This window comes from Dendrobates tinctorius, unplaced genomic scaffold (genome assembly GCF_039654945.1).
Source record: "Dendrobates tinctorius isolate UK_male_01 unplaced genomic scaffold, ASM3965494v1 ptg000160l, whole genome shotgun sequence".
In the NCBI taxonomy this organism is placed as follows: domain Eukaryota; kingdom Metazoa; phylum Chordata; class Amphibia; order Anura; family Dendrobatidae; genus Dendrobates; species Dendrobates tinctorius.
In genome coordinates this window covers 13,021,825-13,039,524 of record NW_027361827.1, presented here as the reverse complement: position 1 = coordinate 13,039,524, position 17,700 = coordinate 13,021,825, and the positions used below count along the sequence as shown (strand labels likewise).

At 43.6% G+C, this 17,700-nt stretch overlaps 1 protein-coding gene across 1 annotated transcript in view; it reads right to left on the bottom strand.

Moving 5' to 3' along the window:
- Window positions 1-17,700, bottom strand: part of MELK (maternal embryonic leucine zipper kinase) — an 81,130-nt gene that overhangs the window by 10,137 nt on the left and 53,293 nt on the right. The window contains exons 14-15 of the mRNA XM_073549657.1: window positions 17,365-17,581; window positions 9,163-9,247 (exon numbers count right to left, since the gene is read on the bottom strand). Coding sequence (XP_073405758.1) covers window positions 9,163-9,247; window positions 17,365-17,581 — 302 coding nt within the window. The remainder of the gene's footprint in view (window positions 1-9,162; window positions 9,248-17,364; window positions 17,582-17,700) is intronic.

Below are 17,700 nucleotides of genomic sequence, written 5' to 3'. Positions count from 1 at the left end.
AATTTGCCAAATTTCCTTTTTTTCACAAATAAACGCAAGTTATTTGAATGAAATTTTACCACTAACATGAAGTACAATATGTCACGAGAAAACAATGACAGAATCACCGGGATCCATGGAAGCGTTTCAGAGTTATTACCTCATAATGGGACAGTGGTCAGAGTTGTAAAAATTGGCCTGGTCATGAACGTGCAAACCACCCTTTGGGGGTTAAGGCTACTTTCACACATCAGTTTTTTGCCGTCAGGCATGATCCGGCTTTTTTTAGAAAAAACGGATCCGGCATAAATTTTGGAGAACTGTAGAAACGGATCCGTTTTTTTGCTGGATCCGTCTCTGTTCCTGGCGGCTGGCCAATTGGATCTGAGCATGCGCAGACTTAAAAAAACCGGATCCGGTTGCTGGATCCGTCTTTTTCTGGATCCGGCGCATTCCGGCGCCCATAGACTTTCATTGTAGCAAAAAGCTGGAAGCGCCGGATCCGGCGCTTCCGGCTTTTTCGCCGGAGACAAAAAACGTTACAGTAGACGTTTTTTCAAGACGCCGGAATGAGACAAGTTGCCGGATCCGGCAAAAAACGGATGAAACGCAATGCCAATGCCTGAAGGCAAAAAACTGATGTGTGAAAGAGGCCTTATCCAGATAGTCATACCATAGAAAAACATTAATAAATGACATTTCCTTCACCTGCTTCACATCAGCACTAGGGTGATGACTATTTTAAAAAATTTTGCAAAACGAAAATGAAACCCCTTACATTGGAGGAACAATTGCATTCAAATGACATTAGTATCATCAAATTTGTAAAATATTCAAAAAAGTTCCCCCTCTTTCATTTAAAAAAAAGATTTTTCATGTTTTAATTTTAATGTATTGTAAGTTGTAACAAAAAGTGGTATTTTATTCACATCTAGAACATGCTGGAATATTTTAAAATATTTTGTAATTTAGTATTATCTTTTCATTTTCAGTGCAAAGCTTCAAGTTTTACGATCAAGAAGTGCAGGACAGGTCATTCAGAAAAGGTCTTCTAGAAATTCCAGCAACAGTGTAAAGGCAAACAGGTCTATCTGGACGAGGAATCTGCCCTCCTATTCTCAACATAAAAGGGATCCAAGTATTCCATATGTTGAAAAGCTCTCCAATCTCACGCGGATGCCAACGAACTGCCAAATTCTTGGAAACTTCAGTTTTCTGTTCAACAGCGAGAAACGGCGACTGGATCGAATAAAAAAATATGATAATGGATATAGAATTGCTCTGGAGGGAAACTCTAGACTTCCCACTTTTATCCAATGCACGCATCAGAAAGAAACTCAATCGTCTGATTGATCTAAATGACAAAAAAAAAAAAAAAAGAAACCTGATAAATTCACTGCAACACTTTCTCAGTTATTTGATGTCACCAACGTTAATGGAGAATGGAAAAACTCGGAGGATAAAGAGCTCTACCTGAGGCAAGTTGAGAGTGGAGGCAAGGTTGGTTTTTCGACGCTCAAAATAGCTCCTTTGGAATCAATTCATCCAAGAAAACGAATCCGACTATCAATATTTCAAGCTCAAGCCAGCACTTCGCAATCGCAACCCACACATGATACTGTCTCTGAATCTTTACCCGAGACTCCAAAGCCAACCTCTTCTTCCGCGTCATCTTCTCCTGAACGCACACCGAAATACAAAAGAGCAAGGACTACAACAGCGAGTTTACTGGTACTGAAAAACAACATTTCTACACATAAAGCAAATAAAGTGCTTGCAACCATTGCTGAACAAGGTCATGATATAACGGTTCCAAGTCAGTCGGGTGTCTGGAGACGAACAATCTCAGAAGGACACAAAATGAAAACCAAAATTTTTGAAAAACTTCAAAGCAAAGATCCCTATTGTCTCCACTTCGATGGTAAAAGAATCCAAGGGGAAGAGTATCAAGTAGTTCTGCTGAAAAATACCACAACCGAAATCAAACTCAGTATTCTGAAATGTGAGAATGGTTCTGCCACAGCTATTCACAAGGAACTACAATACGACGCTTGGGAAAATATTCGCATGATAATCTGCGACACGGCAGCAGTAAATAATGGCCGTTTGAACGTGATTGTAACGCTGATACAGGATGATGTCTTGAGAAAGGGCTTTCAGAAGCCACAATACATTGGCTGTCAACACCATGTACTCGGCCTCCTACTGAAGCACGTCATGAATTTCCTTATTCCAGAGTCAACGAAGAAACCAGAACTCAATTATTACTTCATTGACAAATTAACAGAAAACTATGCCTCACTTCAGATCGATTACCACCAAGTTGCAACAGATGTCAACACAGGCGAGAATCCTGGATGGCGAGATGATTTCAAGTTCTTATATGAACTATGTCAGGCATATCGTCATTACAAAACATCACGTTGGCCTCGAATCAGTTGGAAGAAACTCCCAAACCTGCACATGGCAAGATGGAACTCGCGAGCCGTATATGCTGTTATAGCATTTTTTCTGATACCAGAGTGGCGCCGCGTCCTCGGTATAGCATGCGACTTCATCTGCTATGAATGGGCAAATGCCTGGTTCCAGTCGCAACACTACAACGAAGCATCCTTCAATGAACTGTTAACCTCACTCACCAAGACAAAGTGCAAGAAGGCAATTAAGTGTTTGAAGGCGCACTGGTTGGTCGAGGAGTCATTAATTGACATTCCCAGATCTAACCAAAATGCTGAACGTGCTGTAAAACTGATGGAGGAACTACATGCGAAATCGAAAATAATTGAATTTTTGAATCTAAAATTCATAGGAAAAAATAATTTTTAAACACTTCTTTTGTACATATTGTACTTATAATTAACTGTTTTATACCGTATTTGTTAAAAAACGAATAATAAAAGTTGCTTAGTTATTACTATTATCGTTTCAATAATGCAAAATTGCATGTCCTTTTTTGGGGGGAAAAAAACAATTTTTGCCTTATTTAATTTGAATGAAAGGGGGAACTTTTTTTAAAAAAACAAAACAAAAAAAAAAAAAAAAAAAAAAAGAGCAATACTTATTCTTACATAACCCATAAAAGTTCCTCCATTGCACATGGTTTCATAAAAATAAATTTTTTGTCATTACACTAATCAGCACCACTTGTAAAATGTTTTTAGAAGGTTTAACAATGTAGCAGTAAATTTTCATTTTATCAAGGAAACTTGCAAAATTTATTTTTTAGGGATTAATTCAGTTTTATAGTGACTTTGGGGGTCCTATATATTGGATAGTGATACAGTATACTGAATAGTGATATTTTAAGAACAGCACCCCTCAATGGAATCAAAATGGCTTTCAGGTAGTTTAACCGTTCAAGTGCTTTTCAGGCATGAATGCAAAGTGGCATAACAGGAATGAAAAAAAATATTTTTTCCATCTATATGCTGATAACTTCTGAACAGGTCACTGTAGCCGGCAGACTCTTAGGCTATGTGCCCACGTAGCGATTTTTAAGCGTTTTTGACGCTATTTTCGGCGCAAAAACGTTTAAAAATCGTGTACAGAACGCCCCCCATGCATTCCTATGGCATTCCACACATGCTGTGCTAATGCTGCGCTTTTTTCCGCGGCGGAATCGCATCGCGGGAAAAAAAAAAAAAAAAAAAAAAAAAAAACTGCAGCATGCTCATTCTTTTGTGCGGAATCGCAAAGAATTGCCGCGATTCCGCACCCATAGGAATGCATGAGAATCGCTTACTTCCCGCATGTAGCTATGCCCACCATGCGAGAAGTTAAGAGTCTCATGTGCAGTTGGTACCCACGGTGTGGAGGAGAGGACTGTCCTCCAGGCCCTGGGTACCATACCCCTGAAAAAAAAAAAAAAGAATAAAAAATAAAAAAAAATAAAAATCGGGGTATATTTACCTTCCGATGTCCCGCGCTGCATTCCCGGCCTAGCGTTACCAGTAATGCCTTGCGGCAAGGCCCTGTAATGACGTGGTCTCGCGAGATCGCTATAGCAACGCGAGACTAAGTCATCACAGGTCTCGCAAGGCATTACTGGGAACGCTGAGGCCCAGGAATGCAGCGCGGGACGCCAGAAGGTAAATATACCCCGATTTTTTTTATTTTTTTTTTGCATTTTAACATTCTTTTACTATTGATGCCGCATAGGCCGCCTCAATAGTAAAAACCTGGTCACACTTGTCAAACACTATGTTTGACGAGTGTGACCAACCTGTCAATCACTTTCCAAGCGATGCTTCAAACCGCTTGGAAAGTGCTTGAATATCGCGCGGCAAAATCGCGATCATAATCGCGGTGAAATCACGCGGAAAAAAACGCGCGATTTCTGGGAAGGAGTGCGGTTTTTAGTGAGAGTTTTAAAACGCTACGTGGGCCCACAGCCTTAAGGCCATTATTTGGCCATGAGTTGCCATGGCAAATATCAGGGCCACACGATTAAGATATCAGGGCGCCGATGGGGTTAGAGAGAGAGCAGCCACACTATTAACCATCTACATGCTGTAGTCACTATTAACAGCATTTACGGGGTTAAACAGCTATAGTCGGTACCAACACTGATGTTGTCAGCTATAGTGTACAGCCAACAGCTGCTGGATTGTCACCTGTTGGGGGATGCAAGTCTCATATCACAGGTCAGTAAAAAGACATATTGGTGTTCACCAAGGGGTTAAGGATGGAGCAAAATTTCGTTAATTGCTGTCTAGTCTACCACAGAGAGTCATGCTGTATGATACATCTGACCCAGCACTACACCATCAATAGTGCAAGTGTGCACAACCTCTTAGTTGCCTCAACTTTGTGCCGAAATTTGCACCAAAATTTTGGCGCACTGGGGTGTATATTAGGCCGGGGTCACACTGGCGAGGAATACGGCCGAGTGAGAGGCGCTAAAAGCACGCATTACACACGGACAAATTATTCTCTATGGGGTCCCTCGCACCATCCGTATATTTCTCATCCGTATTCTACGGTCCGTGCCAATCGCAGCATGTTGCGATTGTCAGCGTACTACACCCGTAATACGCCAATGCAAGTCTATGGGTGCGCAAAAAATACGGATTACACACGGGCCACACATGTGACTTGCGAGAAATACACACCCGGTGTCTTTTAGCAAAGCCGGCAATTCAGTGCGCTATACAGTAAACTCACACTGACAGGTTTAATAAAGAAACGACAGAAAATTTTCTATATATATATACAGTGGGGAAAAAAAGTATTTAGTCAGTCAGCAATAGTGCAAGTTCCACCACTTAAAAAGATGAGAGGCGTCTGTAATTTACATCATAGGTAGACCTCAACTATGGGAGACAAACTGAGAAAAAAAAAATCCAGAAAATCACATTGTCTGTTTTTTTTCATTTTATTTGCATATTATGGTGGAAAATAAGTATTTGGTCAGAAACAAAATTTCATCTCAATACTTTGTGATATATCCTTTGTTGGCAATGACAGAGGTCAAACGTTTTCTGTAAGTCTTCACAAGGTTGCCACACACTGTTGTTGGTATGTTGGCCCATTCCTCCATGCAGATCTCCTCTAGAGCAGTGATGTTTTTGGCTTTTCGCTTGGCAACACGGACTTTCAACTCCCTCCAAAGGTTTTCTATAGTGTTGAGATCTGGAGACTGGCTAGGCCACTCCAGGACCTTGAAATGCTTCTTACGAAGCCACTCCTTCGTTGCCCTGGCGGTGTGCTTTGGATCATTGTCATGTTGAAAGACCCAGCCACGTTTCATCTTCAATGCCCTAGCTGATGGAAGGAGGTTTGCACTCAAAATCTCATGATACATGGCCCCATTCATTCTTTCATGTACCCGGATCAGTCGTCCTGGCCCCTTTGCAGAGAAACAGCCCCAAAGCATGATGTTTCCACCACCATGCTTTACAGTAGGTATGGTGTTTGATGGATGCAACTCAGTATTCTTTTTCCTCCAAACACGACAAGTTGTGTTTCTACCAAACAGTTCCAGTTTGGTTTCATCAGACCATAGGACATTCTCCCAAAACTCCTCTGGATCATCCAAATGCTCTCTAGCAAACTTCAGACGGGCCCGGACCTGTACAGGCTTAAGCAGTGGGACACGTCTGGCACTGCAGGATCTGAGTCCATGGTGGCGTAGTGTGTTACTTATGGTAGGCCTTGTTACATTGGTCCCAGCTCTCTGCAGTTCATTCACTAGGTCCCCCCGCGTGGTTCTGGGATTTTTGCTCACCGTTCTTGTGCTCATTCTGACCCCACGGGGTGGGATTTTGCGTGGAGCACCAGATCGAGGGAGATTATCAGTGGTCTTGTATGTCTTCCATTTTCTAATTATTGCTCCCACAGTTGATTTCTTCACTCCAAGCTGGTTGGCTATTGCAGATTCAGTCTTCCCAGCCTGGTGCAGGGCTACAATTTTGTTTCTGGTGTCCTTTGACAGCTCTTTGGTCTTCACCATAGTGGAGTTTGGAGTCAGACTGTTTGAGGGTGTGCACAGGTGTCTTTTTATACTGATAACAAGTTTAAACAGGTGCCATTACTACAGGTAATGAGTGGAGGAAAGAGGAGACTCTTAAAGAAGAAGTTACAGGTCTGTGAGAGCCAGAAATCTTGATTGCTTGTTTCTGACCAAATACTTATTTTCCACCATAATATGCAAATAAAATGAAAAAAAAACAGACAATGTGATTTTTTTTTCTCAGTTTGTCTCCCATAGTTGAGGTCTACCTATGATGTAAATTACAGACGCCTCTCATCTTTTTAAGTGGTGGAACTTGCACTATTGCTGACTGACTAAATACTTTTTTTCCCCACTGTATATATATATATATATATACATACACACACACACACTCGCATTCTATGTGTCTATATCCATTCTTTGGTTTCTGTTAGAAACCCTGTCATAGGGCTCCATTATATGTCCATTTTGCAAGCCTGCGAGAAAATCTCGCCATACGGATGCTTACATGTGCAAAATACGCGACCACACCTTGATTACGGATGACATACCGAGCACTGTTTAGGGGCCATTCATCCGTATTTTGCGTCGGTTAGTGTGACCCTGGCCTTAGGCTACAACTTTTTTCCCCCACAAAGCAAAACTCCCATTTCAGAGAGAGAGGCGCTGAACATGTGTTAGGCTGTGTTCCCACGATGCGATTTTTAAGCGTTTTTTGCAGCGACTTTCAGCGCAAAAACGTTTAAAAATAGTGTACAGAACTCACCCCATGCATTCCTATGGCATTCCGCACATGCTGTGCTAATGCGCTTTTTTCCGCGGCGGAATCACATCATGCTCATTCTTTTGTGCGGAATCGCAAAGAATTGCCACGATTCCACACCCATAGTAATGCATGAGAATCGCTTTCTTCCCGCATGTGGCTATGCCCACCATGCGCGAAGTTAAGCGTCTCATGTGCGGCTGGTACCCACGGTGTGGAGGAGAGGAGACTGTCCTCCAGGCCCTGGGTACCATACCCCTGAAAAAAAAAAAAACAAAACAGGGGTATATTTACCTTCCGACGTCCTGCGCTGCCATCCCGGGCCTCAGCGTTACCAGTAAAGCCTTGCGGCAAGGTCCTGTGATGACGTGGTCTCGCGAGATCGCTATAGCAACGCGAGACCAACGTCATCTCAGGTCTCGCAAGGCATCGCTGGGAACGGGAGCGACGCTGAGACAGCGCGGGACGTCGGAAGGTAAATATACCCGGATTTATTTTTTTTATCATTTTCAACATTCTATCTTTTACTATTGAGGCCGTATAGGCGGCCTCAATAGTAAGGCTAAGTTCACACGTACCAGAACTCTCGCGGAAATTACCGCCGGAATTCCATTCTGCGGGAAAAATCGCATTTTAAATTCCCGCGATTTTCCCGTGGAAAAATTAGCGTAATTAGCTTGCAAAATGCTAGCGTTTTCCAAGCGATCTGTAGCATCGTTTGGAGAACTGATTGACGAGTGTGACCAACCTGTCAAACAGTGTTTGACAAGTGTGACCAACTTTTTACTACTGAGGCCGCCTATGCAGCATCAGTAGTAAAAGATAAAATGTAAAAAAAAAAAAAATTAAAAAATGGTGTTATTCTTACCTTCCGACGTCCCGCGCAGCCGTTCCCAGTAATCCTTTGCGAAAAAGCCCGCGATGACGTACGTTCTCGCGGGATCACGACGTCTCACGGTAATTCGCGATGACGTCGCGCGAATGACCGCAAGGCTTCGCGATCCCGCGAGAACGGACGCCATCGCGGGCATTTTCGCAAATGCTTACTGGGAACGAGAGCGTGGAGAGAGGCGGGAAGGCTGCGCGGGATGTCGGAAGGTAATAACAATATTTTTTATTTTAAATTCTATTTTTTTACAGGGATATGGTACCCAAAGCCCGGAGGACAGTCTCCTCTCCTCCGGACCGTGGGTACCATCCACAAATGTTCTGCTTACTTTCCGCATGGTGTGCACAGCCACATACAGGAAGTAAGCAGAACAATGCATTCCTATGGGTGCGGGATCGCCGCGATTCCGCAAAATTAATGAGCATGCTGCGGTTTTTACCGCGAAGCGATTCCACCGCGGTTAAAACCGCAGCATTAGCACAGCATTGCGGAATCCCATAGGAATGCTTATTTTTCGCATCAAAATCGCGCGGTTAAAACCGCCGCGGAAAGCGAAAAATATGCAACATGTGAACTCAGCCTAAGAATCTGGTCACACTCGTCAAACACTATGTTTGACGAGTATGACCAACCTGTCAATCACTTTCCAAGCGATGCTTCAAATCGCTTGGAGAGTGCTTGAATATCGCACGCGAAAATCGCTGCATAATCGCGGTAAAATCGTGGTGAAGTCGCGCGGAAAAAACGCGCGATATCTGGGAAGGAATCCGGTTTTCAGTGTCCGGATTTAAACGCTACGTGGGCACATAGCCTTAAACAAATGTGGTACAAGGTCTGCGTTTTTTTTTTTTTTTTTGCCACAGCTCTGGGACATTTATTGTAGCAAACCTCCACCATTGTGTTCTCACTAGTTAGCAGGATTCCAACTAGCAGCTGTTCTTAATGTCAATCTCCAGTCACATATCTGCAGTCCTTCAGGGCCGCTGGGACCATGAATTACACAGCACCCACTGAACTCCATCGTATGGACAAGTCATACCTTACACATGCTGTAGCCACAAATATGTGCTCACTTACCGTCTTTCAGGACTTATCGAAGGGTTCATTTCACTGCTGGTCTCATACACTTTAATAGGGGTTTCTTTTTTGGCTGAATTTTTCTCTGTTATAATGGAACACAAAACTGAGACGTTATATTAAATCAACAACAGGTAAAAAGGTTTTTAAAGGGAAGGTGCCATCCAAAAATTTTTTTTTTTCAGCAATTGAAAAAATGTGAAGAATTAATGTATACATTTTCTTAAAAAATATCATTTGTTTTTAAATTTTGTTAAATATGAAAAATAATTTTAAAAAGTTTGGCATTTCCATTTGTTAACACTAGGGGGAGCAGCTACTGAAATTTGGCACAAAAACCTAGTGTACAACTAGCTCACATTACTGCCCTGCAGTAATTATGGGCGGAATCTGCTGACATGGGTGTGGTGTCACTCCTCTCCTCCCCTTCTGGGTGTTTGCTAAGGGAAAAAGAGAGGATGACATTAGGAACACAGTGAGCAGCCATTGTGATGGGGCCTGCAAAGTTACTGACTGTCTTTGCATGCAAAGTCTGGATCAGAACAGGCCATAATTCAGCAGAAATGTTTCCTGGATTTCTGTGGAGCAGACAGACGGTCCATCCATGTGTAAAACACAGCACTATGTACAATCCCTGGCACTGAACAGGGTGCCCCCCATAGACCAGCGCACTGCTCTCCTGAAATACTCTGTGCTGCTGTCACCCTGCTCCTTCCACCATACATCAGGCCCCTGTCGCCTCGCTTTCACACATCGCCAGGACAGGATCTGAGGAGAGGAATGGGGTCTTCGGTCACCGAGGATGGCAGGCAGCAAGGATTCTGGGAGCAGGGTGACAGCAGCACAGAGTATTTCAGGAGAGCAGTTTACTGGTCTATGGGGGGCACAGAGGGAGATATATGGTGGAGGAGCAGGGTGACAGCAGCACAGAGTATTTCAGGAGAGCAGTATCACACAGGATAGGATTAGATACACAGCTCAGCAGTCAGTATCACACAGGATAGGATTAGATACATGGCTCAGTAGTCAGTACCACACAGGAGAGGATTAGATGTCCAGCAGATTGCCAAGTGTTTTGAGACAGCAGGGAGCAGCTCCTCCTATGTTTTGCAAGAGCAGGGCCAGCAGCTGGTCAGGTGTTTTGGAAAGAGCAGCTCAGTCTCCAGGAGCTCGTCCTGTGTCCTCTCCTGCAGCTGGTATGTGCAGAGTGAACATCCAAGCCCTGTTATGGTGGAACAGTACAGCATCCAGGGCTTGCAATAGAGTGTAAATGGAGCTAAAAGGAAAGCACTGGGCTCTAATTAGATGGCGCCTGGCCACACCTACAGCTGTGAATTGAGCTGCCCACAGAGGCGTGCCCCGTTCACTCCTGATACTGCTGCAATGAAAGACATAGGGTCGGGAGCCGACTATAGCCTCTTATGCCCAGGGACTGCCGTAAATGAGCATGGAAAGGGTCGTTCAGCAGCCAGAAAGGCAAGATGGCAGCCCCCAGTGGCTGCATTAATACAGTACAAAAAAAAAAAAAAACCCACACAACATTGAGTCAAGCTTAGGGGACAATATCTTTTTATACTAATTTCTTTTTTTACATTAAATGAAAAAACACGGTACCTTCCCTTTAAAGAAGTCATTTTGAACATGGCAGCTAGTTTAGCCCACAACAGGGAAGGGAGCCTGCAGATACCCCCTTCTAAAGGAAGGTGGGCAGGAGTGAGAAATGACAGGGATGGGGGTCTCTTCATTCCAAAGATCAGAGCGGGGTCCAAAGGAAACCACATAACCATAACTTAGCACACCCAACAGATGACATGTACACAATGAGCAAGCTGAAATAAAATTTGCTTACGGTTAGGTCACATGATTAGGGTGAAGATGCTGTGTATTTTCCACATAGTGCTACAGCGTTATCAGAAAATATACATTTCAGATTTTCCATAATTCAGGGTACGTGTACACATTAGGTATTGGTTGCATACGTTTCTGCACCAAAACGCGGCATTCTATATTAGCAGCAAAACTAAGGAGATTTCAGTATTTTAACAGTTTGTCTTCCCTTCCCCATCTCTTCACTGATTTGAATGGGTGACAGTCAAAATCCCATGCCAAAAAACACATTTTGAAGCGTGTTTCCTACCAAGGGATGAGTTTTCAGGGCAGAAATTTCTGCTGCAAATACTTACCGTGGTATATACGCTTATAGGCAAAGCAAAAATAAAGTTTCAATTGATTCCTTCTTTTCCCCTAGCCTTCAGATCTATAGTGACAAATCTGCAGTTGCTGGTTTCCCTAGAGACTGCAAATCTGACTTGCCAATTTTTTAAATTCTGACCACTGTCACTTGATGAGGTAATAACTCAGGAACGCTTCAACGGATCTTTTTGGTGACATTGTACTTCATTTAAGTCATAGCAAAGAAACTCTATCATTTACGTTTATTTGCAGGAAAAAATAAACTGTTTGAAAATTTCAAAATTTTTTGACCAAACTTTAGGCCCTTAAAATTGGAGAGTCATATCACACAAAATGGTTAATAAATAACATTTCCCAAATGTCTACTTTACATCAGCACAATTTTTAAAACTTTTTTTTTGGTTAGGGAGTTAAGGGTTAAAAGTTGACCAGCGATTTCTCATTTTTACAACAACTTTTTTTTTTCTAAGCGAACACATTACATTTGAAGTGACTGAGAGGCCTATACGACAGAAAATTCCCAAAAGTGACACCATTCTAATCACTGCACCCATCAACGTGCTCAAAACATTCAAGAAGGTGCTTCACAGGAATTAATGAAATGTGGAAAAAAAAAAAAAAGAAAGGGGGGGGGAACCAAAATTTTTCCAACAACTTCTGCTTACTGTAGAAATACCCTATATATGGCTGTACAGTACCTGGCAAGCCACATGGCGAGGCTCAGGAGGAACAGAGCACCATTTGCCTCCTGGAGTGCAGAATTTCCTAGAATAGCTTGCAGACCCCATTTGCAGAGCCCCCAAGTGCTAGAGAAAAGCGGAATCGCCCCTCAAGTGACCCCATTTTGGAAATTCTACTCCTATGGGAATTTATCTACAGGTGTAGTGATGATTTTGACTCCACTGGGGCATTTTCCAGAAACAAAAGCAGCAGTGGATGTTGCCAAGTGAAAATTGCAAACTGCCATTGTAGTGTCCAATGCATTAGTGCTCAGTATGTTGTAGTGGCCAGTACATTATGACCAGCTCATGCCTCTGGAGAGGCAGGCTCTCATCACTACAGAAATGCCAAACATGTGGGCATTGGAATTAAAAGCGCAGAATTTGCTGAATTTCTTTTGGAGGGTGAGGGCCATTTAGCTTTTCCAGATTCTGTGTGCTACCAGTAACGTGGAGGCCCCTATATTTCCAGACCTGAGTGAGATTTTTTTTTTGTGCATCGAGTTGAAGCTTTTATTGGGAACATTTTACATAACATTTAGGATCACAGTTATCCAGTGCTCTACGCTGGCCACTCACTTTTGGGTTTTCCCATCTAAATCTGAGTGACGTGATTCAGATCAACCCCTCCCCCAAGGGATCCATTCACTATAATGAGGCAGCAGAGTTACTCTGGACTCAGTCTGGCCTCTTTTCAGTGGTGTCCTTTTCAGAAGAGCACAAAACTGTGGTATAGGGCACTTTAATGCACGCCTAAAAAGATGGACACCGCTGGATCATAGGCCAGAAGGCATCCACTGTGCCTCCATCTACCTCATTATAGGGAATCTTCCGCCAACGGTTCCGTCTGAATCACGTATTTCAGAGATTTACACGGAAACCCTGGTGTAAGCGCTCAGCACAGAGCAGGATAAATGTGCGCCAAGCCATACTGCAATCTTTGGGAGGCAGAATGAACACATCAAAAGCAGGTGAAGAATTGATTTTATTTTTTAACGCCATTCCTCGTGTGGTTTAAGTGAATAGGCCAACTTTATTCTTCGGGTCGGCACAATTAGAGATACCAGATTTATTTTGAGTTTTTTATGTTTGGCTGCTGTCACACACAGACGCTTTTTATTGCAAAAAAGTTTTTGCATCGCCATATTTAGACAGCTATAATTTTTACGTATTTCAGTTGACAGTTATGTGAGGGCTTGTTAATTTGCAGGACAAGCCGACATGGTTTTATTGGTACCATTTTCGGACAATATTTTTTTGATCGCTTTCTACTCCGATTTTTGGGAGGTTGAACAAAAGCCAGCAATTGTGTTATTTTTTTTTTTTTTTTTTTAATACCATTCCTCATGTGGTAAAAATCTTTGGGTCAGTACGATTACAGTGATACCACATTTATATAGTTTATGTTTTGGTGCTTTTGCACAAAACAAAGACTTTTTTTTCTATAAAATAAAGATTTTTGTATTGCTTTATTCTGAGAGACATGACATTTTTCCGCTGCCAGAGCTTTATGGCAACTTGTTTTTTTGCGGGACAAGATGACGTTTTCAGAGATACCGTTTTTACTAACATTCATCTTTTTGATCGTGTTTTATTGCACTTTTTGCTTGGCGGTATAATGATAAAGCATAGTTTTTTGCTTTAACGGTGTCCAGTGAAGGGGTTAACTAATGAAAGTTTTATTGAGTCGTTCTGGACGCGGTGATACCAAATGTGTATTGTACTTTTTTTTTTTTACATAAATTTATTGAAATAGTTTTTCTTCGTTTGGGGATTTTTAAAATATATTTTTTGCACTTTTTATTTTTTGCCATTTAACAATGGGACATCACTGTATAGTAAAAGACCGCTGATCTGATACTCTGCAATGTTTCTACACTGCAGGGCATCAGATCAACATCTGACAAGCAGGGAAGGTGTGTCAGCTCCTGCACTTAGCAGGCGCTCACAAGCCACCTTGCAGCCGGGGGTGGGGAGGGGCTTACCATAGAGACCATAAGCACAACGCGATCAGACAGAAGCACACAGGGAGCCCACTCCCTGTGTGATGCTTCTCAATGTCGCTGTCACTATTGAAAGCAGCATCAGAGGAGTTAAACATACACGAGCGGTGCTAGCACTGATCATGAGCGTTGTTGCAGGGTGTCTGCTCTCTGAGAGCGGACACCTGCACCAGATCGCAGCTGTGCTCAGCGTGATCGCTGCACCGTACATTTAGCGGCGATGGCGAGAATGCAGCTCCCGCAGAGCAGTACATGTACAGTGCATGTCGGGTAGTGGTTAAAGGAGAGTGGATTCAGAGTCGATGTCCATTTTAGTTGAGGCAGTGTAAAATGGACCAACTGACTCCCAAAATAAACAGTATAATAAATTGGGTTCAATAGTTCAGTGCTGAACATTTTCTCACAAGGATTTGGTGGAGATGAATCTGTGCTTCACTTTATGTACATGCTCAGTAGTGACCAGTGCTGTGGGGTCAGGGAAATTGAGGAGTCAGAGGTCTGGCTTACCGACTCCAAAGTGTTCAGATCTCTTTCTATCAGCCAGAATTAACTTTAAGGACTTATGGTAGCACTTTGTGGGCTTTTCTGTTGGATTAGAGCAGAGGACGACTCTGAAGCTAGTTTATAGACTTCCCTTACTCTGACTCCTTTTTTTTTTGTAAATGTGGCGCCCCCAGGAGTATGGTCGCCACAGAGGCTTTGCCTTCCCCTAGGGGAGGGTAATGCCAGGCTTGGAGGCAATGATGGGTCTCTCTCACAGTCAATCCATACATGCAACACAGTTCCACTCCAGACCTGCAGGGGGAACTCTGAACCAGGATTAAGGGGAGGAGTGCTCTCTGTGGGCCAGGAGGAGGAAGTAGTTAGACTGCAGAGGGTGAAGTGTGCAGACGTGGAGAGAGAAGCTGGAGGTTGAGCTGCAGAAGGCGAGCTCCCTCAGCTCGAGAGCGCAAGAACTGGAGCCTGGTCTCCACGGTGGTACGGATGCTAACGGTCCTGCCACAGACACCAGAGTAGGAGGCTGTAAATGCCCTACTCTCATCTAAGACTTGAGGCACAACAGCAAAACGGATAGAGAGCCGGGAGCGAAGCGTCCCCGAGATAGGCTACAGCTGTCTGCCATGCAAATAGAGTTCTAGGAACATCTGACAGGAGGAACTTCAGAGTAACTAAGAACTGGAGAGCTTCACACCACACAAGCGCTAGGAAGGAGACTGCACAGCCCATCTGTGAGAGAATACCTGAGTTGCTTCCAGGCTAGCCTGCTCCATTACCATCTGTAATCAGGACCCTGGACTGCAGTTGTCAAGTAAAGGTACAGAAATTGCACCCCGCTGTGTCTTGTCTGCTTCCTATCCTTCCGGCACTGCTACATCCCCATGCCAACCACATCTACACTGCCCTGGGACTACAGCTCCACCTGTGGGGAGCTACACCATCTTTGCTGCATCACACCATCAGTCCCAGTGGATCTGCAAGCAGCGTTGGCTTAACATCTTACTTGCCAAACACCACGGGTGGCGTCACGAACTATTCCATTAACCACCAAAACCACCACCATTGATATTGGGCGCCCAGGGCCACGGACCAGGTCACCGCCACCGCTGTGACACATACTACCCCTGACACCAGCCCGGTACCGAGTACCCCACAGCCCTGCAAAGGCTATCCATAAATAATCCCTACATACCAGGAACACACCCCACTAGACCTACTATTTCAGGGATGCTTTGACAAGTGGTTTAGTAATAGCATTTTGGCCTTTATAAAAGTGGCTCTGATACTTTGAGTTGTGAGCAGAAAATGGTCAAGCGGTGCCAAATGGATCGCATACCTTGGCAGATATCAATATCGTGAGAATGATAATTGCGGCACCCGTAGGTGGTTTTAATGCTATTGTTTTACCAGATACAGTGCTGCCACATGCTGTATATGGATTCAGTGTAGCGGAAGGTCATCACTACTTAGAATGAATGCAGTACCCAGATGCTATTAAATATACCGTATTTTTCTGACCATAAGACGCACATTTTTCCTCCAAATTTGGGAGGAAAGTGTGGGTGCGTTTTATGGTCGGAATGTAGCATATGGGAAGGGGGCAGCGGCTGAGTGGGATCGCAGGAGGCAGGAAAATGTTGCCTGCTGCAGGAATCCAGCCGCTGGGGAAACCACGTGGTCCCGATACTTAAAGTGAAGTGAATATTCATGAGCCGCTTCCCCGCTCTCCTGTCAGCTGAGCAGTGAGCAGCAAATGACAGACCCACATGGTTTCCCCAGCACGGATTCATGTAGCAGCTGGGGAGATGTGTGTCTGGTGGAGGCGGCAGGAGCAGAGTGCAGCAGGAGCGATCCATACCTGACTGGCAGCACAGCCAGGGCTTGATGCTGAATGCTCCTGTGGAGGACATGTGGTGAGGTCATGAAGAGGGTGGGCTGGAGCATCACATGACCGCACAAAGCCCTGCCTCTTCATGATGTCATCACAGGTCCTGCAGACACCGCACTACAAACAGTGCAGCATCCTCTTGCATGACCTGTGGTGAGGACATAAGAGGGCGCTGTGCGGCCATGGGATGCTGCATTACCTCACCACAGCGTGGCTTCCTAGCTGCAGGACCTGCACTGAGCACAGTGAGCAGCAGCCTGTACAAGAATAAATTATAAGGTTAGTAATTGCAGCACATAAAAATCACTGACAACCTGTGGTGAACTATAACTCCCAGCATGCCATTGGATCTGCAGGACATTCTGGGAATTATAGTTCTCCCATGGTATCTTAAAGCAGCACTCCAGTGTTATTTTTCAGTGCTAGAGTGGTGCTTTAAATATAAGCCCTGTGCCCCCATTCTTATACTCACCCTCCAGTGTCTTCATATAGTACTTTACAGACAACACACTAGTCCTGCAGACCCATCTTCTACCCTTAGCTCCCAACATGACATAATATATATATATATATATATATATATATATATATATATATATATATATATATTTTAACACCACATATAATAGTGTGTTATTTAGGTTATTAAATATGTTGACACTTTTTGGTTCAAATATATTTTTCCCTATTTTCCACCTCTAAAATCTGCGTGCGTCTTCTAGACCAGTGCGTCTTATAGTCCGAAAAATACGGTACTAATGTAAATTATATACGATGCATAAATATTAGTAAACAGCAGCAGGCATATCATCTGAAAAACATGCATCTAAGTACACAAAGCATTTGTGACTATGGCTACTTACAAGAACGAGGGGTGGAGAAAACATACAACAACAACTACCTTTTCCTAGTGGCAGAACATTGTTGTTGGGCGTGGTAAGGATTCCCTTCTTAGTACCCGGAGTCCATGGTGCTGGATGCAAAAAGGGGCCTTCATTTTTTGATAGCTTGGTGTCAGAGTTTTCTTTATCCTCCTTCCGTTTTACTTGAGCCTTTTGCTCCATTGGTGTTGAAGGCGCAGAACCCACACTATTGAATTCGGCACGAAGTTTAGTGCGCTACATAAACAGGAACAAAGTCAGCATAGGTGCAAGATACGCAATCACCCACTACACTGTTCTACATATTTTCAAAGGTTGTCAGGTTCAGTTATGAAAGGAGACATTTCTTAATGATG